General features: G+C 43.0%; 1 protein-coding gene across 3 annotated transcripts in view; it reads right to left on the bottom strand.

Moving 5' to 3' along the window:
* KCNK2 (potassium two pore domain channel subfamily K member 2) overlaps positions 1–24,594 on the bottom strand; it is a 139,021-nt gene that overhangs the window by 33,769 nt on the left and 80,658 nt on the right. For 2 of the 3 annotated variants that reach the window (XM_081904233.1, XM_081904235.1), the window contains exons 4-5: positions 4,352–4,533; positions 2,891–3,077 (exon numbers count right to left, since the gene is read on the bottom strand). In XM_081904233.1, the coding sequence (XP_081760359.1) occupies positions 2,891–3,077; positions 4,352–4,533 (369 nt within the window). The remainder of the gene's footprint in view (positions 1–2,890; positions 3,078–4,351; positions 4,534–24,594) is intronic. The other variant, XM_081904234.1, reaches the window with a different exon arrangement.

The raw sequence follows: 24,594 nt of genomic DNA, 5'->3' as shown, positions 1-24,594 counted from the left end.
GTATAATTAAAATCATAAAAGAAAAACCACAAACTCTCTCAGTCACAGACACACAGATATAATGTATACTCTTAAAGCATACAATATGAAGTGATCTAATTTGAATACCCAGCAAAGAAAGATAAAGCAATATATAAGTATAATCCAAATTTAAGTATTAATCTTCTTTTGTATACCTATGGATATAATGTTGGAACCTACACATTTTGCCATGTTTTCTTTCTGTGCAGTGGGACTGGAGCCTCAACATTTTCTTCAAAGTTTAATCTGTTATGCTTTTATTTCATCTAAAGGAGACACTATGTCAGAACAAAGTCAGTCAGCTTTGATGCAGATCTAGACTACTCTTACCAATAAAGTTGTGACCTGTTCGGCATGCATGTTTAGCCTGGTCTCTTCTGCGAAATAACCTGACAGTTAGTTCCTAAAAAGAATACTGTGGTCCTTGGGAATTTGAAATCCTGCTGCAGGACCCCTCCAGACTGAAGAAGAAGAAGAAGAGTTTGGATTTGATATCCCGCTTTTCACTCCCTTTAAGGAATCTCAAAGCGGCTAACATTCTCCTTTCCCTTCCTCTCCCACAACAAACACTCTGTGAGGCGATTGGGGCTGAGAGACTTCAAAGAAGTGTGACTGGCCCAAGGTCACCCAGCAGCTGCATGTGGAGGAGCGGAGACGCGAACCCAGTTCCCCGGATTACGAGACTACTGCTCTTAACCACTACATCACACTGGCTCTCTGATATTTTATTGCAGGTGAATTCTGCAACCATGGCTTTGGCCTAATAACTGTCCATTAGGAGTGATTGTACTCTGCTTCAGTTTGTTCAGCAATGCTTCCCAATGTTACCACATTATTGCTGTCCAGAGGGTCTGCAGTGCAGCAAACATGGGACAAAAATTAACCAGAGCATTTGCAGTGTAACTGTTAAGGGATTTCAGCAGAAAGTTACAGGATTGGAATGGATTGGATTGCATGGATTGGAAACGAAACAGTGTGACCACCCCAAAGCAATTGCATGTGCATTGAAAACTGGGTCACATGTGACTGCCCCCATGAGCACATACTATGATGCATAGTATAGCATCATGAGCACATACTATGATGCATGTGCAATTAAAAAAAAAAGGCCAGGAGGGGTCCTTTGTAGTTCTTACTTTAAATCCTCCGCTTTTTACTTTTTGGTAGAGAGTCAAACCAACAGTGCAGATAGCAGTATAAAGGTAAAGGTAAAGGGACCTCTGACCATTCGGTTCAGTTGTGGCTGAATCTGGGGTTGTGGCGCTCATCTCACTTTATTGGCCAAGGGAGCTGACGTACAGCTGGTCATGTGGCCAGCAGGACTAAGCCGCTTCTGGTGAACCAGAGCAGCACACAGAAACGCCGTTTACCTTCCTGCCGGAGCAGTACCTATTTATCTACTTGCACTTTGATGTGCTTTCGAACTGCTAGGTTGGCAGGAGCAGGGACCGAGCAACGGGAGCTCACCTTGTCGCAGGGATTCAAACCGCCGACCTTCTGATCGGCAATTCCTAGGCTCTGTGGTTTAACCCACAGCACCATCCGCGGCCCTAGATAGCAGTATAGTTAGCAGCAAAATCCATATGAAGCTGCCACTGAATCACGGCTATTGGTTCATTTAGTTCAGTATTGTTTTTACTGACCAGATTTCAGGCAAGGAATCTCTCTCTGCCCTCTCTGGAGATCCCTGGGGTTGAAGCTGGGAGCTTTTACATGCAAAGCAGATGGTCTACCACTGAGCCAAAGAGAGAATCCCAATGTACATCAGGATATTTTTTTAAAAAATTGTCTTTTCTTGATATGACACTAGAACTGTATGAAAAAATGTTGCATCAAGTGGTCCATGAAATGGAAAATGTGCAAAAAAAGTATACTAACAGAAATTACTAACATACTCTATGTTCTAGTCAATGTTCTACAGTTAAGTGAGCCTTTGCACATAATGTTCCTACTGTAAACATAACCAGGGTAAGCATTTTGTTGCATAAAAGCAAGATAAAAATACCAGTTCTATGGCTTTGAATAATATACCAGTTTTGATAGAACACCAGCCAGGAGAATAGATGCCTTTGGGAATTATTTATGCTTCCTTCTATGTTGGTTTTATCATAGTCCATTCTTGTCTATGAGGATCACAGTTTTTTGAGCATGGAAATAGAATCCCAATGTCATTTTTGTATAATATATGCATATGGAAGCAGATAAAGGAATCAACTTTTTCATGCATGTTTCATACAAGAAGAAAATGACAGCAATAGGACATTTTCACATTTTAAAACATACACATTTCAGTAGACGAATATGAGCCTATATAGATGAAAACATTATGACATATTCTCATATGTCAGAGTCTATATTTCAAAAGCCTTTCAGGTCCTTTAGATAATGTTTTACAGAGATAATTGAGGCAGTTGGTTGGTTGTATTTTGCTGCTGATAGCCTGGTATCCAATATTTAAATGTTTTTCTTATTTTGTTTATTTATCTACTTATTTATTACATTTGTATACTGCCTTTCATTCGTAGAGCTCAGGACGGTTCGCAACATAAAAATACAAGATAACACCACAAAATACATTTCTTAGTTGTTGTGGCTGTATATTCCATGTTACAATCTGTAAATCACACTGATTTTTCTTTTATATAAAGGGTAGTATAGAAATGAAATAATAATTTAGTAAATAAATAAGACATTAAACTGCTTGGAGGTTGTTGGGTTTGTTTGTTTGTTTGTTTGTTTGTTTGTTGTTTACTAACAAGCAGTATATAAATCTTAAGAAATAAAATAAATAAATACTGTACACATCTCTGTATATTTTTAAAAAACTGAAACAGCAGACTTTAGTAAAAAAAATATATAAAAAACTTACCTGCAACGTAGTCACCAAACCCAATCGTTGATAGGGTGATAACTACAAAATATATTGCATCTAGTGTGTCCCAGTCTTCTATGTGCTTGAATATGACTGCAGGGAGAGCAACAAACAGCACACAACCAAACAGTATGAATATTATTGTTGATATGATGCGAATCTTTGTCTGACTCACATTCCATTTCTGGGAGGGGCGGAAGAACAAAGAAAGGGAAAGGTGGATGGAAGAAGAGAAGAATCCATTATTAGTAAAACAGTGGCTTTGTATGTATGCATGTATGTGTTTATAAAATGTTAATGTTTTTACTAAAAACCTCTAGGCACAACGTTTAAAAGTTTCTAAGAAAACAAAGCATGCAGCAAAACAGCACTAAGAGTAAAAGCACAAGGTTGACGTAGTGGGGGGGAACCTTTCATGGGTAAATAGGTTTCAGCAATGAGTCTCCCCAAGACCTAAGGAGACAAGTCTCATAACAAGATAGCGTGGGCTGACAATAGAAATACATGATTGTGAAAAATGCAGAATAAAGTAAAATTGATGTGCTTTATTTTCTTATGCTTTAGGTTGTTTTGGTTATATAAATTAGTCTCATTTGGGTTCTACACATTTTGCCTTCAAGTAATTTATTTCCTAGGATAATATAGTGTGATGTTGGTTAAAAAAAAATGGCACCAAAATCGCTGCAGCAATTCAGTGTCGGGAGAGAGGAATTCAACTCTTACCCTTTTATGTCTGTGGTCATGATACATAAACTCCACAGGTGAAACTAAAGTAAATCTTTACATGTGCTCTGGGCATGCTCTTATTATTAAAGTGAGTGCAATGATTCTTGTGCATTTCCCCCCAACTCAAGTTGCCTTCTTATTCAGCTTCCTTTTTCCTCCTTGCTTTCTTGTGCAATGTGTTTTTATAACTTTCAAGGCCAAAAGCCCTTTGGTAAAGGCTTTATATAAGCACCAGGGTTTTACAATCGTCTTAGGCAACTTAGATAGATACTGCAGAAAAAGTAGAACAATTCACCTCATGGCCATTTTTCTTACTATTATTTTATTGGGGAAAGTAGTTTTAGGAGGTGGCATCATGATGCACAGAAGTGCGAGAGATGTTTAGCCCTTTGTGCACCTTTACATCTCTGCTCCAAATAATCCACCCCATAGCGCAGTCCTTGGTAGCAGGGCAGCAGCATGGCCAAAGAAGAAATGCAGTAGGCATGGTCTTTGCTCTGGGAACCTAAACATGTACTTGTTCACACTACATGTAGCTGTACACACTTTACCTCTTGACAGTTTCCAAAGCTTTTCCACCATGTAAAACAATTAATTGCATTAATTGCATCTTGTAGTTTTGTAGTGGATCCTATTATATGCTTTATATTATTATTATTATTATTATTATTATTATTATTATTAGTTACGGAAATTATTTGTGGTTCAAGACAACATGTTTAGCATACTCACAACAAACGTGTCTTCTACTTTGGCGATTCCTTTCCCAAATATGGTCCCAAGTTGATCTCCAACTCCAGCCAACAGAAAACCAAAGAGAGGAATTCCCAGTAAGGCATAAATGATGCAGAATATCTTTCCACCTTTTGTACGTGGCGAGCTGTTCCCAAATCCTAAATTACAAACAACTTGAGCTGTTGATAAATCAGTTAAAGGCATTAAATTACACATCTAATTTGTACTGCAGATAAGGACACTTTTTAAATGTTCCCTAGGAGTATATATCACATTAAAACATTCATATGGAGATCTTACCCTAATTGGATTGCTAAACTCACTTAAAACTGAACTGCACTTGGGTGTTCTGCAAGGAAACAATTTGTCTTTCTAACACAGTGAAACTGCCACTGAAGAGCCCTGTTACTCTTTACAAATGATATCACTACAGAGGCTTTCTTGGGAAAATTCATTTCAAAGAGGATTTTTCTGGTGCTCTAAGAGAACCAGATACTCATAGACAGCCACTAAATAATCTACTCGTACAATATGAACTCATTATTTTTCACTGCACACCCTCAAGACCATACAGAAACAAAAGCCCACCAACTTTACTGAAGCTGAAGATTTTACTTGAACTGTTCACATAATGTATGCCATGTTTTGCTAAATATAATTAATTCAGTGGCACTTGAATTGTATGTTGTAATATACAGTTACTGACTCACACTTGTGTGCATGAAAGGTGTAAGTTGGCCTCAGGTTACCAATGCAGGTGGAACTTAGCAGGCCTCCTGCAGCCTTTTGTTTCCGCCCTCCCATTCTTTTTTCCTCTTTTGTGCTTCCTGGAACAAACAATGAGCCATGCAGCCAGTGGCTCCAAGCTGCAAGAACCACCAAGTGAACAAAATCTCTCCAAAAGGGAGATTTCATAGCCTGCATCTTTGTTAACCCAAAGACTGCATGATCCTTTTTGTAAGAAAAACTTTTTCATCTACATTTTACTGCTAACGGATGGAGACCTGTTGGCTGTAACTTCTAGAAACTCTGAGTAAAACATCCACTTATTTGCAAAGCTAAGTGACTGTGATTTATTTTAGCCTAAGTATTTTTGTGGGGAACGTTTGTTGAAAGGTGGATGAGGGCAGATGCAAATCTAACCAAGTTTTAATGTGCTTAGAGCAATCACCATTGTGCTAACTCTACTATAAAAGAGTAACAATCTTTCTCCCAAACCTATATCTCCAACATTATATATATTAAGGTTGGACCCTTCCAGTTTTGTATATCCATCAGTGAACTGACAAAGTATCAACATCTTCTTAATTGCTGTAGCAAGTTAATATGGTATAACTTTGGACACTGTAATAAAATGTTTTTGCCTCTGCCTTGCCCACTCTCTAAACTTGGCAGAAGTTGCTCATTTAGCAGCTGCGTGCATATATCTATGTCTAAGCATTCTGTTCAAGTCTCCTCTTCCCAATGAAAGATAATGAGAAAACCTCTTACACCCTCCCCCCCTTTTTTTGGTCTGGTCTGGATGCCAAAACTCATCAAGATTTGCAATATGTTATTTAAGCAGGTCCTGATCCAGCTAAGAAATCAGTGCATGAAAGTAGACTTTTGTATGTATACCACTTGCTGTATCAAGAACTGCAGGGGGGGGGGGAATCAGATACCCATCAAAATCCACATTAGAAATTGCATCCAAATATGCTTGCTTGCTATCCTCACTGCATTGCTTGAAACAAGTAGCAGCTGGTACGATGAAGCAGAGTCATGGAGCTACCATCCCAAAACAGGCATCACTACATCTTACCTGTGCATGACTGGGACAAAGTTGGGACTGTGCAGATGCACTATCAGGAACACCAGATTGGCTCCATCAGTGCATCTGCACCATCTCAGCCTCACCCCTGCCCTGCCCTGTCCCATTCTGCCCAGGCAAACTTTAGTGACACTGGTGTCAGCTCTGCCCTACCACACCACATCAATGAAATATGTGGTTAGATAAATATCCCTATGTGCATATTGGTATATAGCTTTTTATGTTATTGTCATTTTTAGAGTCCTCCCTATAACAGAAATTTCTCAGCGTGGCTTACAAGATTATTATTTTAAAAAATGTGTTAAAAGCAATAAAAGAGTAATACAACAAGATGTGATACAGCATGAAGTAAAGCTCAAAATTTAAGCAAAAAAAAGGATAAAGAACAAAGTGCTGAGAATAAAACAAGTAACTAGTTGAGAGCTTTCCAAACTGTGCGTTGTGACACGTTGGTGTGTTGACTGCAGTGTGTAGGTGTGTTGTGTGAATGCTTCCCCACTCCTCCCAGGGCTGGAAAGGGGTTAGTTTAACCGACGGTTTGCTAGAAAAACTGAATTACTGTGTCGCAAAATGATACATGTCTAAAAAGTGTGTCACCAACATGAAAAGTTTGGAAAGCTCTGAACTAGTCATTTGTGAGTTCATATTTTACATGTTACCATAGCTGCTTTGAAGTATAGATTGAGAAGCATACCTTCATGGTGTTATACCAGTATACTTGAAGGAGCATCTCCACCCCCATCGTTCAGCCTGGACACTGAGGTCCAGCCAGATAGGTGGTGTATAAATAATAAATTATTATTATTATTATTATTATATTATTATAGCATGCTAATATAAAAATGCACAAAGAGAGTAAGGAGAAAAGAGTGAGTATATCTACAGTGGTACCTTGGGTTAAGAACTTAATTTGTTCTGGAGGTCCGTTCTTAATCTGAGGTACCACTTTAGCTAATGGGGCCTCCCGCTGCCGCTGTGCCGCTGCCGCATGATTTCTGTTCTCATCCTGAAGCAAAGTTCTTAACCCAAAGTACTATTTCTGGGTTAGCGGAGTCTGTAACCTGAAGCGTCTGTAACCCGAGGTACCACTGTGTATCCATACCTATACCTATACATCATCAGTTCATGTGTCCTGTTAGCCACAGCAAGAAATGACCTATGACTTAGAATGGAAAAACCATAGTGCTAATGGCATCTTCTTGTGGTTTGCTTATAGAAAAACAAACCATGAATGCTTGCTCACATGTACGTACTGCTAAGTGAAGTATCATGGTTTGTGTCTCCTGGCTCTAGGCAGGGCAGAGTGAAGCAAGACCAGCTGAGCAGTATACACCAGTTGCTAATCCCGATGCTGTGCCTCCAATAATGCTTCTGAATACCAGTTGCTGGAAACCACTGGAGGAGCGATTGCGTTTGTACTAAAATCAAATGATGGGTTTCCAACAGACATCTGGTTGGCCACTGTCAGAACAGGATGCTGGACTAGATAGGCCACTGGTCTGATCCAGAGGAGCCCTACTTACGTACCTGTGCTATTTCTTAAGCCATGAATCAGGCACATTGTTTCTCTGTGTGTATATGTGTGTTTCAAGGAGAATGGAAATAAAACAATAAATCAAGACAAATGTGGGTTGTCTAATTTTTAAGCAAAAAAAAAATTTCTGTGCAGTAGATGTAGCATATATAACTGGCCAAAGAGGACATGGCAGTGATGATACACAAGACATTACATTTTGGACCAGAGCACCTAACAGCTTGAGAACACCTGTTGACACTGAGTTTGAGCATCAATCCTACGTTAGCTGAAGCATTAAGCAGCAAATTCCGTGAGGAATTTTAGTTGAGAGAGAACACTGTCCCATAATTACCTCCTTTTAATTCAGCTTGTTGCTCAGCATAGTTTAGCTTTTATCATGATTTGCCCTCTTTCACAGAACCTACTGTATTTCTCAGCTGGCACGTAACATCTCTCTTCTGTTGGAACAATTTTAGTATGCTATATTCGGATGCTGCTATGCTTTGGCACAGGGTTGAAGACTCACTGTGTGGAAAATTTTCTTGCAAAGTATAACTGTCTCATTTTCAGTCTATTACTTGCTTTTAATATAAATCATTACACATTTTTAAACCAGACAATGTTAAGTTTAAAACAAGGGGGGGAAGTTACAGAAAAATTACGCTTCATGCCTTTGCAGGAGATGTGGAGGGGAAATGCGAATGACTCATGCTTCTGCCCCCTGGCATGAGTGGTGGGAAGGAAAGAGGTATATCAGTTATAGAGAAATGAACATTATGTCCATGCTAGGAAGAACATATAGCTTGCCTTGGGCATATATGTATCTCTTCACCTTCCCATCTCCAGGATGCAACAGAAGAAGGGAAGGAAGGTCACTCCATCAACTTTGCTAGGAAGTCAGTTACTGCTTCCTCCTTTCCCTCAACTCCATCAGGTTGCTGAAGAAAAGCTGGAAAGCAGGATTCTGCTGAGAGACCATCAACTTCGGGCTTCTCTTCTGCTTGAACCGCTCCTCGTTAGTATAGTGGTAAGTATCCCCGCCTGTCATGCGGGAGACCGGGGTTCGATTCCCCGACGAGGAGAGGCACCAATATTTTGGTTGGACTCGATGTCCCTTGTGGTCTCTTCCAACTCTATGATTCTATGATTCTATTTCAGCTAGCCATTTTAAAAACTTTGTAAGTAAGTCTGCATGCACGATAGCATGTAGCACCAAGATGTAGTTTTTCTCCACCCAGAATCATTCACGCTCATCCTCAACGTTCTGCTTTCAATTTAGATTGATTCTGGATTCTGCTGTCCACAAAGATGGGTGTGGTTTCTTGATACATGTTTGAAAACCTTGCCCCTGATTAGGTTATCCACACCCTTTCTTCTCTGCACATACCCCAGGTGAATGAAGATGGTAGTCAAGATTGTGATCTTGGTATACACCCACCCACAATGTCACTGGGCAAGTGTGGTTACGCACGAACCCATTGGCAGAACCACTTACAGCTGTTCACAAATGGACACATTGTAGGGTAACACAAAATCAACCTTTTATTTAACAAGCTTTTATATTCAGAATGAAACCAGTTTCTCAAGAAGCACTTTTCAGGGGCAAAAAAATATGCAGTATATCTAGATTCTGTGTGAACTATGCAGAAAAAACCCCAGTACACAATTCTTAATCGACTCTAGAATTTGCAATCTAAGAACTTCCTTCCCAATCCCTTTGTCATGTATTTTATATTGTAAACCTGAGGATAGGGATTGTCTGATTTCAGATTATTGTAAACTACTCTGGGAACCTTTCATCTGAAGAGGGAGATAAAAATGCTTTAAATTGGGGTGGCTATTCTTTTTTGGACAAAGGACCCATGGCCAAATTTCAGTCAAAAGTGGGCATGGCTGAAGTGAAGAACGACATAATTTTTAGCCCTTTTTCTATGAGTTATGAATGATAAAATTCTTTATATCAGTTAACATTGAGAATAACTGCTCACAGTGGTAAAGGTAAAGGTAAAGGACCCCTGAGAGTTAAGTCCAGTCGTGAATGACTCTGGGGTTGCAGCGCTCATCTTGCTTTCATGGCCGAGGGAGCCAACGTTTGTCTGCACACAGTTTTTCCAGATCATGTGGCCAGCATGACTAAGCCGCTTCTGGCGAACCAGAACAGCGCACAGAAACACCATTTACCTTCCCGCCGGAGCAGTACCTATTTATCTACTTGCAGTTTGACGTGCTTTCGAACTGCTAGGTTGGCAGGAGCTGGGACTGAGCAACGGGAGCTCACCCCATCGAAGGGATTTGAACCACCAACCTTCTGATCGGCAAGCCCTAGGCTCAGTGGTTTAGACCACAGCGCCACCCACGTCCCACTCACAGTGGTAAGTGGTCCCAAATAGTGATTGCTATCTAAAATGTGTATCATGCCACACTTGCGGGCTTTCTATCAGCATCTGATTGGCCACTGTGAGAGTGGGGTTTAATTGGTTTAATTCACACAGAAATGGGAAAATGTCTGTGTGTATTAATGAAGCTTTAAAATGGAAAATGGCTAAATGTGTTGTGCTAACATTGGGGGTTTTCCACAGTAGTTTTCTAAGAGAATCTAAGCACCTAAATGGGTTAATGATTACCTGCTGATTGTTTTCTGTTGCTCTAAACTGAATGTAACCTAGTGAGTTGCAAATTCACCATCTTGAAAGGGTGGTGGCTTTTAGTCTTTCTCTGAATGCCACAGAGAACAAAAAGATGTAAATGAAGCTCTCCAAGAAGCTATATAGTCTTAGGCAAGGTGGAATGGGGGAGAGAGAAAGTGTTTTGGTTTATAGAGCTATCTTTTATTTTTAAGAGGCTGAGCCTGTGCTGGATAGTACAAACCATTGTATGGACATTTTGGATGTATCTTTGATACTTATGTTATGTTTTGGAAGAGTTCTGCAAGTAAACTTTGAATAATTTTTGAATAATTTTCATTTCCAAAAGGAGTCAGTTCTTATGCATCCAGTCACTGCAGTGTAACATTAATATCTGCAATATGGACTGGGTGGGCTTTTGATCTGACACAGCAGAACTCTTCTTATGTACTTTAAGAAACTATGCAGAAATAGGAATCTTAGCTTTCTGTTCTTCACCCTCTCTGCTTCTTCAAGACAACCAGAGCCACTCTAAAAAAGAACAAACCCATACTTTTCTAAACTAGAAAAGGCCATTCCCCAGACTAGGAGGCAAAACACTATCTTTATAAACCACTCCTATTCACATGTACAAGATAATGGGCATCCACAAGTTCAGATTAATCAGAATATTCATAGTCATCCCCTGATTTTAGTATGGTATCTTTCCATACTGGCTTTTAAGGTGAAAATGTGCAGGAGGTAAGTTGGGTGCAATGAATAGTTAAATAAGCAAACAACAATTTGCAGTTTGGATTCTTTCCATACTTGGACTCCAGAGAAATAAAGAAACAACCTTGAGATGTTGAACCTTGAGGATACCTAATGTAGGAAAACTTGTATAGTCTAAACAAAAATTAAAGCTGAGCATCAATTATCTTGATACATAGGAATAATTCATAAACCAACAAAGCCCAGTATCTTTTTGTTTTCTAAACCAATAGCACATAGTTTTCATCCCAAGTCAAACTGCATGTTGAAATATGGATCAGTGAGTTTTCTCTTGTCTGCCTATGTTATTTGATCAGTGAAATGCATTAGCATATGATGTAGTTGTGGAATACTCCAAGAACCTGTGTCAAAAATACTTACATCATAAAGTATAACAGGTTTGGCTATCTAGGCATCTTACAAATGCTTTGGCACTTCTGAAACTGCTAACCTTACAGTGGGGAGGAAGAAATATATGCTGAATCAGTTATGTACTGCTTTTGTGGATTCCATGTACCATATCCATATTACCTTAAAACAGGGGACTGATGAGTGACTTGGTGTTTAAGCAAAAGTGGGGTTTGAGGAATTTGTATTGTAGATTTCTGGTGTTGTATATTGTATTTTCTAATGTTTCCATAGCTTGTAAAAATAAAAGAATGCAAAAGTATTTATTCCTAAAGCCAAAAAATAGCTATATGCTTAGACTTTATTATAAGGTTGTTCATAATTTCAGAACCAATGTGCATAGTACCAACGAAATACAATGGGAAGAGTGATATTACTCAGTCCATATAAATGGACTGTTTTGAAGCAATCAAACTGGATATTTTAAGATGCAGAAAGGTACTATCTGCCAACTGGTATCAATTTCAGCTTTGTACCTTATGATGCAATTTAAGGCCCCCATTAATCATTTTTGGAAGGAAGAAGAAAGGGGGCAAATATCAACTCACTCAGTCATATTGGAGAGCCTGGAATTAGGCACACTATTCCCCAACAGATACAATTTGTTTCATCCATGTGCCTTATGACATAATTATGGGTCTTGGAAACGTGCTTTGAGATCTGCTAAATGTCCTAGAAGTTGCATAGAAGATTGGCTGGCAGTTCTGGAAGTGCCAGAACTTTTGTGTAGTGTATATTTTATTGTTCTAAGCTGCTTTGAGACCTACATGGTGGAAAGCGGAATATCATTTTTTAAAAAAATAAATAAATGAAAAACATTTGTGCAGTATCTAGATATTCAAAACTTTTGCGCCTAATTGTATGCTATGACTTAAGTATTTTGACATGGTCACTGGAACTAGAAGGCCTAGAGGAGAAAGGCGAGCCATTTTATAGTTTGAAAATTACATAGGAACATAGGAACAAGGTTACTTACACACCTGATGAAAGGTAGATTAATGGGGAAGCAAGGCTGCTTACAGAAAGAGATCTCAGAAGAGCTCTAAACTCATTTATGTGAAGAGCTCCCCAGGATTTTCCTGAAGGCAGGAAAACCCTGGGAGCTCTGAAGATGCTTGGGAGAAGAAGCTTTCCCAGGGCATGGACTGAACAATAGCCATCATTGGTAGTAGCCATTGCTAGGCTTGCGCTCCATGAGTTTGTCTACTCCTCTTTTAAAGTCATCCAAGTTGGTGGACTTCACTATATACTGTGGCAATTATTATATCTGTATAATTATTTTCAAAACGCTTCTTGTGTGAAATGATTTTTTTCCTTTGTTGATTTTTTTTGTCGATGACCCCATGTGTAAAACTTATTAATAATGATTTAATAAAATACAGAAATAATAGTATCAGCAGGTTGTGCAGTAGCATAAGTCTTTCCTAGAAATGATGCTGTTGTGATTAACTTAACTTCCTAGAAAAGCACTCTGGATTTAGGGGGGAAATGTCTATAATTACTTTATTCAAGCTGCTAACCATTGCTACTCATTGGTTGCATAAGAGTGACATATAAGCAATTTACCCTGTGTTTGTCCCATCCTCAGTTTTTCCACCAGTTTTAATTATGTGACCATTACAGGCATTAATTTATAGAAGAATCACAAGACCATAGCTGTCAACATTTCCCTTTTTTAAAGGGAAATTCCCTTATTCCGAATAGGATTCCTCGCAAGAAAAGGGAACAGTTGACAGCTATGCACAGGACTGTAGGGCTAGAAGGGAACCCTGGGGGGTCATCTCGTATGACTTCCTGCAATGCAGGAATCTCAACTAGATCGTATTGTTCCCTTGAATCACACATGGGCTTCCATTCCGGTCCTGAATATAAATAAGAGAAGTCCTATTGACTTCAATAAAGACATCAAGTGTCCTGTATCAAGGCTGAAGCAATCAGGCCTGAATTCTTAATTCCCTTGCTAGAAGAAATAGCGGCTGTCTTGCTTTCTGCTGCATATGGCTACAAGTAATGTTACAGGCCAGAAGGAGATAACTGGTAGCTACTCACTCAGGTGTTGTCAGGTGATAAAAAAACATCAGTGTGACTTCACATGATTCTTTAAAGTAGTTGTGGGGGAGGTTTTTTTTAATGTACCAAGGACTGTGGTTTTTTTACCATAGGGTGGGGGATTGATGGGACTAGAGTCAAAAGTGGCCAGGACCAACATCCCTCCCTCCCTCTCTTTCTGTCTCTCTCCCTTACCCCTGTCTTTTCCCTCTCTATTTCTCCTTCTGCCATCTCTTCTCTTTCTTTTCCCTGCCTATTAAGATGCCAGGGGAAAGTGGGGGCAGGGGGAAATCAGCCAAAATCACCTCCCCTTGTTCCATCAACAAAGGTCCCTGCTATATCAGAGTCCCCTTCTGCGAATGGATGATGCTTGGATCTCAGGAACCAAGCCAATATACTTAAGCCTTTCAGATCCATTTGATACCTTGCCTACATAAACAAGCTTAGCAGGTCTATTTATTTATGATTAAATTGGAGCTGCCAAAAGTCAAGGCTCTCTCTGCAACTGATGAGTGTCAGGGTCATGCAACATCTGGAGGGCCACAGATTTCCCATGTCTGCACAAGCCTTAACCAAATGATGTAGAGTATGACTGTGCCCTGCTTTCTAGATGTCAGAAACAAGTTGCTATTACTCTCAGCTGACAACACTAACCTAACAGTTTCTTTGAGAAGAACATATCTTTGCCCAAAGGTTGAGGGAAATTGTTTCATAAATGAAAGTGTCTCACTGTTTCCTCTTTTAAAAAAAGAAAGCATTAAAGCCCAGGAAGATAAGGAACATATCAGCAGCAATTGAACCTAGTGATAGTACATTTTAATGGTCTTCAAATGGCATTATTGTGTGGTGAAGAAGAAGAAGAAGAAGAAGAAGAAGAAGAAGAAGAAGAAGAAGAAGAAGAAGAAGAAGAAGAAGAAGAAGAAGAAGAAGAAGAAGAAGTCAACGAAATAAACATTATACTCCATGCTGCCGTTAATCCTTAAAAACAGGTTTGGTGACAGACTGCATTTTTATTGTTCTCTCAGGGAATAAAAATCTGTTGGCATTTCTCACTTTTTTTTTTTTTTCAGGCTTTGCCCTTCTTTTTTTTTTAAATAATTTTTATTATGTTTTTTCAGACGTATACAGAAAAAAGAAGAAAAAAAGAAGCAAAGAAAAAACAAGCAATAGACAAAAAGAAGATAAAAAATTCATAACCCTTCAACAACTTATTTCAACTTTCTATCGAACTTCCCCACATCTCCCGCACAATGCATTCTTAACAATAAATTTATCAGCAAATTATAACCTTGTTTCATATGTTTCTTTTGTACTTTCAATTGCAGTTTAAGTTTAAATCCCTTATTGCTCGTTTACTCTAAAAACAGAACATATTATCATTTTTAACATTTAAACTTGGGTTCTTTCAATAATGTTATCCAATTTCATAAATGTTGCACACTCATTGCTGGGGCTAGCATTTCAAATTATGTGTCATTTTATAGTTCATATAGCTTATAAAATTTTTGCAGATAATTCTTAAATTTTTTCCAGTCCTCCTCCATTGCTTCTTCTCCCAGATCTCGGATTCTGGCAGTCATTTCGGCCAACTCCATATAGTCAATCAGTTGCGTTTGCCACTCTTCCAGTGTGGGCAAATCTTGAGTCTTCCAATATTTGGCGATCAGAATTCTTGCTGCCGTGGTGGCATACATAAAAAACGTTCTATCCTTCTTTAACACCCCTTGGCCCACAATACCCAAGAGGAAGGCCTCCGGTTTTTTAGAGAAGGTGTACTTAAACACCTTTTTTAACTCGTTATAGATCATTTCCCAGAAGGCCTTCACTCTTGGGCAGGTCCACCAAAGGTGGAATAATGTTCCTTCAGCTTCCTTACACTTCCAACACTTGTTATCAGACAAATGGTATATCTTAGCAAGTTTAACTGGGGTCATGTACCACCTGTACAGTGGTGCCCCGCTAGACGAATGCCTCGCAAGACGAAAAACCCGCAAGACGAAAGGGTTTTTCGGTTTTTGCGACGCTTCGCTAGACGATTTTCCCTATGGGCTTGCATCGCAAGACGAAAGCCCATAGGGAAATCTCGGGGACCTTTTTTTAAATGCTGGCGGTGGGGAGCAAAGCCTTCCCCCCCCTCCGGACTTCAGAAGAGGTCCAGGAAGGCCGGCGGGGGCGAAAGGCTTTGCTCCCCACTGCCAGCATTTTAAAAGCGGTCCGGGATAGCAGGGAAGCGCTTCCCGCTATCCCGGACGGCTTTTGAAGGCAGGCAGGGGGGGCAAAGACTTTTGCCCCCCTGCCTGCCTAACCGGGGGCTTTTAAATCGCCCCGGGACTGTCCGGGGCGATTTAAAAGCCCCCGGACGGCTTTTGAAGCCTCCCCCCCGCCCGGCTTCGGGGCATCATCCCGATGCCGGGCGGTGGGGCAGGAACGCCTCCCCCAGCCGCCCGGCTTCGGGGCATCGTCCCGATGCCGGGCGGTGGGGCAGGAACGCCTCCCCCAGCCGCCCGGCATCGGAACGATGTCCCGAAGCCGGGCGGCCGGGCGGGAAAGCCTCCCCCCCCGCCCGGCTTCGGGGCATCATCCCGATGCCGGGCGGTGGGGCAGGAACGCCTCCCCCAGCCGCCCGGCTTCGGGGCATCGTCCCGATGCCGGGCGGTGGGGCAGGAAAGCCTCCCCCAGCCGCCCGGCATCGGAACGATGTCCCGAAGCCGGGCGGCCGGGCGGGAAAGCCTCCCCCCCCCGCCCGGCTTCGGGGCATCGTCCCGATGCCGGGCGGTGGGGCAGGAACGCCTCCCCCAGCCGCCCGGCATCGGAACGATGTCCCGAAGCCGGGCGGCCGGGCGGGAAAGCCTCCCCCCCCGCCCGGCTTCGGGGCATCGTCCCGATGCCGGGCGGTGGGGCAGGAACGCCTCCCCCAGCCGCCCGGCTTCGGGGCATCGTCCCGATGCCGGGCGGTGGGGCAGGAAAGCCTCCCCCAGCCGCCCGGCATCGGAACGATGTCCCGAAGCCGGGCGGCCGGGCGGGAAAGCCTCCCCCCCCCCGCCCGGCTTCGGGGCATCGTCCCGATGCCGGGCGGTGGGGCAGGAAAGCCTCCCCCAGCCGCCCGGCATCGGAACGATGTCCCGAAGCCGGGCGGCCGGGCGGGAAAGCCTCCCCCCCGCCCGGCTTCGGGGCATCGTCCCGATGCCGGGCGGTGGGGCAGGAACGCCTCCCCCAGCCGCCCGGCTTCGGGGCATCGTCCCGATGCCGGGCGGTGGGGCAGGAAAGCCTCCCCCAGCCGCCCGGCATCGGAACGATGTCCCGAAGCCGGGCGGCCGGGCGGGAAAGCCTCCCCCCCCGCCCGGCTTCGGGGCATCGTCCCGATGCCGGGCGGTGGGGCAGGAAAGCCTCCCCCAGCCGCCCGGCATCGGGGCATCGTCCCGATGCCGGGCGGTGGGGCAGGAACGCCTCTCCCAGCCGCCCGGCATCGGGGCATCGTCCCGATGCCGGGCGGTGGGGCAGGAAAGCCTCCCCCAGCCGCCCGGCATCGGAACGATGTCCCAAAGCCGGGCGGCCGGGCGGGAAAGCCTCCCCCCCCGGCCCGGCTTCGGGGCATCGTCCCGATGCCGGGCGGTGGGGCAGGAATGCCTCCCCCAGCCGCCCGGCTTCGGGGCATCGTCCCGATGCCGGGCGGTGGGGCAGGAAAGCCTCCCCCAGCCGCCCGGCATCGGAACGATGTCCCGAAGCCGGGCGGCCGGGCGGGAAAGCCTCCCCCCCCGCCCGGCTTCGGGGCATCGTCCCGATGCTGGGCGGTGGGGCAGGAAAGCCTCCCCCAGCCGCCCGGCTTCGGGGCATCGTCCCGATGCCGGGCGGTGGGGCAGGAACGCCTCCCCCAGCCGCCCGGCTTCGGGGCATCGTCCCGATGCCGGGCGGTGGGGCAGGAAAGCCTCCCCCAGCCGCCCGGCATCGGAACGATGTCCCGAAGCCGGGCGGCTGGGAGAGGCGTTCCTGCCCCACCGCCCGGCATCGGGACGATGCCCCGATGCCGGGCGGCTGGGGGAGGCTTTCCTGCCCCACCGCCCGGCATCGGGACGATGCCCCGATGCCGGGCGGCTGGGGGAGGCTTTCCTGCCCCACCGCAGGAAAGCCTCCCCCAGCCGCCCGGCATCGGAACGATGTCCCGAAGCCGGGCGGCCGGGCGGGAAAGCCTCCCCCCCGCCCGGCTTCGGGGCATCGTCCCGATGCCGGGCGGTGGGGCAGGAAAGCCTCCCCCAGCCGCCCGGCTTCGGGGCATCGTCCCGATGCCGGGCGGTGGGGCAGGAACGCCTCCCCCAGCCGCCCGGCATCGGAACGATGTCCCGAAGCCGGGCGGCCGGGCGGGAAAGCCTTTGTCCCCCCTGCCTGCCTTCCCAGGGGCTTTTAAATCGCCCCGGACAGCGGAGAAGTCCTCCGCTGTCCCGGGCGATTTTAAAATGCCGCCCGCCAGAAGAGGTCGGGGGAAGGCTTTTTCCATAGGAACGCATTAATTGATTTTCAATGCATTCCTATGGAAAACCGTGCATCGCAAGACGAAAAACTCGCAAGACGAAGAGACTTGCGGAACGAATTAATTTCGTCTTGCGAGGCACCACTGTATATCATTTTCATGATGTTTTCTTTCAAGGCATTACATGCCGTAAATTTCATACCGGTGGTCCATAACCTTTCCCAGTCTTCAAACATGATATTATAACCAATGTCTTGAGCCCACTTTATCATGGCTGATTTAACTGTCTCATCCTGTGTATTCCATTTAAGCAGCAAGTTATACATTCTCGATAATACCTTGGTCTTTGATTCTAACAGCTCTGTCTCAAGTTTCGATTTTTCCACCTGGAATCCTGTTTTTTTATCTAGCTTAACAACCTCGTTAATTTGGGCATAATGAAACCAATCTTGCACCTTATCTTTTAAATTTTCAAAGCTCCGCAACCTCCAATTGTCATCAATTTTTTCTATTAGTTCCCAATATTTCGGCCAGCCGACCTCCATATTGGGTTTTTTCCGCGCCTTGGCCTCCACTGGTGATAACCACCTCGGAGTCTTACTTTCCAATAAGTCTTTATATTTCATCCAGACCATAAAAATTGCTTTCCTGACAATATGGTTTTTGAACATTCCATGTGTTTTTGCCTTGCCGTACCACAAATACGCATGCCATCCTAACGAATTGTTAAAGCCTTCCAGATCTAGGACATCTGTATTCTCTAATAAAATCCAATCTTTCAACCAGCAGAGGGCTGCTGCCTCATAATATAACCTTAAGTCCGGCAGGGCAAACCCCCCTCTTTCTTTTGCATCAGTTAGTATTTTAAACTTAATTCGGGGCTTTTTGCCCTGCCAGACAAACTTTGATATATCCCTCTGCCACTTTCCAAAACATTCCACTCTGTCCACAATCTGCAAGGTTTGAAATAAAAACAACATTTTTGGCAGAACATTCATCTTGACAGCAGCAATTCGGCCCAGCAAGGAAAGCTTCAGTCTCGACCAAATTTCCAAATCCTTTTTAACCTCTGACCAGCATTTCTCATAATTGTCCTTAAACAAGTTCAAGTTTTTAGGCGTCAAGTTTACCCCCAGGTATTTCACTTTCTTGACCACAGTTAACTCTGTTTCCTTCTGAAACCCCTCTATTTCTAAAGGCGTCAAGTTTTTCCCCAAAACTTTAGTTTTCTGTTTGTTCAACTTAAATCCTGCCACCCGACCAAATTCTTGTATCAATTCCAGAACTCTTTTTGTACTAGATTCTGGCTCCTGTAATGTTATTACTAAGTCATCTGCAAATGCTTTCAATTTGTATTGTTTCACTCCGACCGTAATCCCCTGTATTTGCCGGTCCCTCCTAATCATGTTCAGCAAAACCTCCAGGACTGATATAAATAATAGTGGGGATAGGGGGCACCCCTGGCGTGTTCCTTTTTCAATATGGAACTCCTCTGTCACCACATTGTTCACTATCAACTTAGCTTTTTGTTCTGAATAAATTGCTTCTAAGCCATTTTCAAACCCCCGTCCCACTCCCATCCCTTCCAAGTTCTTCTTCATAAATTTCCAAGAAATATTATCAAAGGCCTTCTCAGCATCAATAAAAATTAACACTGCTTTAGTGTTAATATTTGTTTGTAAAAGTTCCAGGATATCAATAATGTTCCTAGTATTGTCAGACAAATGCCTACCAGGAAGAAAGCCTGCTTGGTCCTTATGAATCACTTCATTTAAAACCTTTTTCAATCTACTTGCCAAAATGTCTGCAAATATTTTGTAATCCACATTTAGGAGTGAGATGGGACGGTAGTTTCTAAGTTGATTCTTTTCAGTTTCCACTTTGGGTATCAATGTGATGAAAGCTTCTTTCCACGTTTCCGGTGCCCTTCCTCCCCCCATAATCTGATTGCAAACCTCCATTAATGGAAGAGTCAAGTAGTCTTTTAATATCTTATAATACTTGGAGGTGAGCCCATCTGGGCCTGGAGATTTGCCCAACTGCATATTCTGAATGGCACCCTCAATTTCCTGTTGTGTTATTTTACAGTTCAAGATTGATCTCTTCTCCTGGGATAGTTCTGGTAGACCATTGAGTTTCAAAAATCGTTCCATCTCAGACACTTCCTCAGGCCCTTGTGTATACAACTTTTTGAAGTATTTCTGGAAGCACTTTCTAATTTCACCTGGTTTCTGGATATTTTTCCCTTCCACCTCTAGATTGGTAACGTAATTAAGTTTCTGTCTTTTTTTCAACTGCCATGCCAGCAGTTTTCCACATTTGTTTGCTGACTCAAAGGATCTTTGTCTCATTTGTTTAATTTTCCATTCCACTTCTTGGTTTATCAATTTCAAATATTGTGCCTGATAGAATTTGATTTCTCGCAAGATCTCTTTGGATTTTGGTTTAGATCTCAATCTTTTCTCTCCATCTCTTATCTTCTCTAATATTTTATCCTTTTTCCCATTCCAGAGTTTTTTCTTAATTGTGTTTTGTTGTATCAGAAACCCCCTCATTACAGCTTTGCTAGCGTCCCAGACTGTTCTTTTTTCCACTGAAGTGTTCAAGTTGATTTCAAAATAGTCCCTTAATGTTTTTTGGGCCTTCTTTACAAACTCTTGATCTCTAAAGAGGGTGTCATTCATTTTCCATCTGAAGGATCCGGCTGGAGTAAGTCTCAATTCCATTTTCAGGGCGTTATGGTCGGAGCAAGTCTTTGGGCAGATTTCCACTCTTATAGTCTTCGGTGCCAGCCCTCTAGTTGTCCAGATTTGGTCGATTCTCGTCCATGACAAGTGGGCCTCAGAAAAGAAAGTTCCCTCTCTACCTAGGGGATTCCTTGTCCGCCAAATGTCGATCAAATCCATATTGTCTGTCAGTTCAAAAAAGGTTTTCGGTAGTCTGCCATCCTTAGTTAAATTTTGGCTCTGTGACTTATCCATCAAAGTGGAGACTACCCCATTCATATCTCCCATCATAATGATGTTCGAATAGTTCAGATAGTCCAGTAATGTCTCGTGCAGCTTCTTATAAAATTCTGCTTTCCCCTCATTTGGTGCATAAATTCCTAATATCAAAACTTTTTCTCCTTGGGATTGTATTTCAATTGCCAAGATTCTCCCTTGCTCATCTTTGAACAAAAATTTCGGTGCTAGGTTCTCCTTTACGTAGATCACCAGGCCTCTCTTTTTTACTTTGTCTGACGAAACAAATTCTTGGCCTAGTCTTTTGTTAATTAGTACGTTTCTTGCAAGCAAATTACATCCAAATTTTCCTTTTTCAAAATATGAAAAATCCTTTTTCGTTTTTCCGGGGAATTTGCGCCGTTAATATTCCAACTGTACAGCTGCAGAGACATCCTGTATCAATCTGTTGTTGCTCTCTATGGGGTGTCCTCCTTTTTATCCGGGTCCGAGGGAGATGGTATTGGTTCCAATCCAGGCTGTGGAGGAGGCCAAGGAACTGCTATTCCCTTCTGAAGATCCTCTCCGTGATCGTGCAGGAACTTCTGGTTGTCCTCTTTTGTCTTGATTCTAACCTTCTTTCCTTTGTATTTAAAAGATAGGCCTTGTGGGAACTCCCACCTATAGGGTATTCCGTTGCCCCTCAAAAGTCTTGCTAGGTCAGTATAGATGGCCCTGAGATCCAGTAATTGTTTTGGTATATCCTTATAGATTTCTGCTCTTCTATCCTGGATCTCAAGTGATTTATTAAAGTGAAGGTCAAGTATTTTGTCTCTCTCCTGTTTGGTCCTTAGGATAATCAAGCAGTCTCTTGGTCTGTCCTTCCTGGTGACACTTCCCAATCTAAATGCCGTTATTATTTTGAAGTCTTCGTCCTCCTTTATTCCCCAGAATTTAGAAAATTCTGCTGTCAAGAAACCAGTCAAATCTTCCTTTTCAAGCTCTGGGATAGAGCGTAATCTTAAATTATTTTCCCGGTTTCTCAGTTCCACCATAGACAGGTAGGCCTGCTGGTCACTGATGTGCTTATGTAGTGGCCTTACCTCTCCTTTCAATTCATCCACTTTTTGAATTGCTTGGTCAGCTTTTTCGTTTGCAGCTTCGGCCAATTTCCGATTCTCAGAAGTAGCGTCTTTTAAATTCCCAATTGCTTGTAAGTGCTGTGCCACTTGTTCAGATAGCTTTGTAATGGAGGATGTGGCTAAATCAATTTTTGCTGTTTGGTCATCAACCTTCTTATTTAAAATTGCAAATTGTTGTAGCATTTCCTTCAGAAGTACATCAGATCCACCTGCAGCCATATCCTCTATTGCTGGTTGTTCAGCTTCCTTTAGTTCAGCTGTTGTTGAAGGTTCAGTTCCCTTCAATTCAGCTACTGTTGGAAGTTCAGTTCCCTTCAGTACAGCAGGAACTGATGATCTACGTGACTGGGAAGTCAAAGTTGTTTGCACAAGCTGGCCTTTTGCTGCTTTCGCTTTTGCAGATCTTGTTTTCGGTTGGCCACTCATTCCCCACCTGTCTATGAGTCAAGGTCAAGCTGTCCAATGTTCCATGGGAAGGACAGACCTCAATGTAGATAACCACCGCGGAGAGACAAAACAAAGTTAGTTCCCAAGAAGTTGTAAATCCCAGTCTCCACCAGAGGGAGTACAGTTAGAGGGAGTACAATTGGAGTTCAGGAGAGAAGGAAAAAAGTTATGGTCGCCATTAAAGATCCTGCAGCTAAATAGTTGACCAATAGTCCTTAAAACATTTTTTCCACCAGCAGAGCCCTTCCAAAGTTGCCAGAAATGTCACCTCCCAAGGCGCAGGATACAGTTACTTAGTTATATAGTCCAGAGTTGCCTCTATGTATCTATCTCAATTTTATAAATTGTATCCGCAAAAGACATTCTTTTCCCCTGCCGTCCCGAGGCTGGGTTTTAAACTTTAAAGTCCCCAAAGGAGAAGGTTCCACACTGTAGAGTAAATTAATTAAGAAAAAAAAACTTGCCTTTCATTTCAATCCTCAGTTCTGTCAGACGCATAATACTTCCACTTTTAAAATCCTTTTCTACTGCTTCCAGCCTGTCGGTTCCTTTGCCTTTGATCTGTAAGCTTTGCCGGGAGACGGACTTCCTCTTTTTCGTCTCCCGCTTTCAGCCGAATTTCAAAATTTGTAAATCCAAAATAGAGTAACACTTACTCACGAGTAGATAATTTAGAATCCAATGGTTGAAGAAGAAAGGTCGGCGCTCATCGGCAGCAGCCTCGCGGCTTCGCTCCCGCAGAAAGAGCGATGAACTCTCAGCACCGCTTCCCCTCTGCGCTTCCGGAACCCCTTACGGGGTCCCTTCTTCGTTTCGGGGGTCGCTCCAGGTGCCCGCTGAGTCCCACGGCCACGAGCTCACTCTGCTCGTGGTTTTTCTCAATGGATCGTCGCTGAGCCGTAGCGGACGATCCTTTTCTGCGGAGCCCCTCTTTAGAGACTAAAGAGGACCGCCATTGCCATTTCGCGCCGCCTCCGGAAGTGGCATTTCTCACTTTAAAATGATTTTTATTCTGCAGTGTGAAAACTGAAAGCATTCAGAAATCAAATCTCCTTTTTGATATATCATCGTAATTTATTATTATTATTATTATTATTATTATTATTATTATTATTAATTGAATTTATATACAGCCCTTTACCCAGCGGTCTCAGGGCGGTTCACAGAATAATGGTGCTCAACAAGTGGACTCCCAGCACCTGGTATTATTCTTAAGGCATACTAGAAGAGGAAGCATAGCAAACCAAGCAGCTAAATGGACAAAAAGACCAAAAAAAGGGGCAAAAAAATAAGCACCAGAGACTAGCAAATCGTCCCTGAAATTTGTAGCATGATACAGTAGAATAGCTTGGCTCCTAAAGTTTTCATATAAATCCAGTGCAACTCTCTACTATGCTGACTAATTTTCGAGTCACACTTCAGCTTTTCTATCAGAAAGATGGACAAAGCCAGCTGATTGAGATACGTTGCATAAAATTACAGAATCAACAGTGTTTTCCTTCTGCCATAGATAGAACATTGCATCTCTTATTCTACCACCCTCCCAACCTTGCCTTTGAAATCCTAAGCTTTCAGCAAAGACTCGGAAAAGTTACCTCCAGAGGACCAGTTTACTGAGTATTTATCCTGATTTGTGTGCACAAAGCTTGCACAGAGGTTACATGGTGTGTGCCATTTATTCATCCTCATTTATTTGTGCAGAGTTTATGTGACTTCCTGTCCAATCAATTGTGAACCCACACTTTCTAATGCATTTCCCCATTACTTTCCCGACAATAATAAATAAAACTGATTTAAAAGAAGAAGGAAAAGAAGAAGTAGGCTGGTTGCACAGGAGTGCCAGAGTGCTTTATAATCCACGTTATTCGCAAAAACTTAAATTTCCCAGTATGCAGTTGAATCCCTCCAGCAGAATAGTTCCCATCTACAGGCTTTAAAAAGATATATTCACGCAGCTCTCTCTTTAAAACCAGTTGCAGATCAGATCCCCAAGCCAGCAGGCTGGATTCCTATCTGTCTACCAGCTAAGAGTTAGGTTCCCCTGCTACTATATTATTAAATTCTGCTTTAACCAGAGGTTTTATTGT

Source organism: Podarcis melisellensis (genome assembly GCF_964234715.1).
Source record: "Podarcis melisellensis genome assembly, chromosome: 3".
NCBI classification, from domain to species: Eukaryota; Metazoa; Chordata; class Lepidosauria; order Squamata; family Lacertidae; genus Podarcis; species Podarcis melisellensis.
This window is presented reverse-complemented; position numbering and strand designations above follow the sequence as displayed.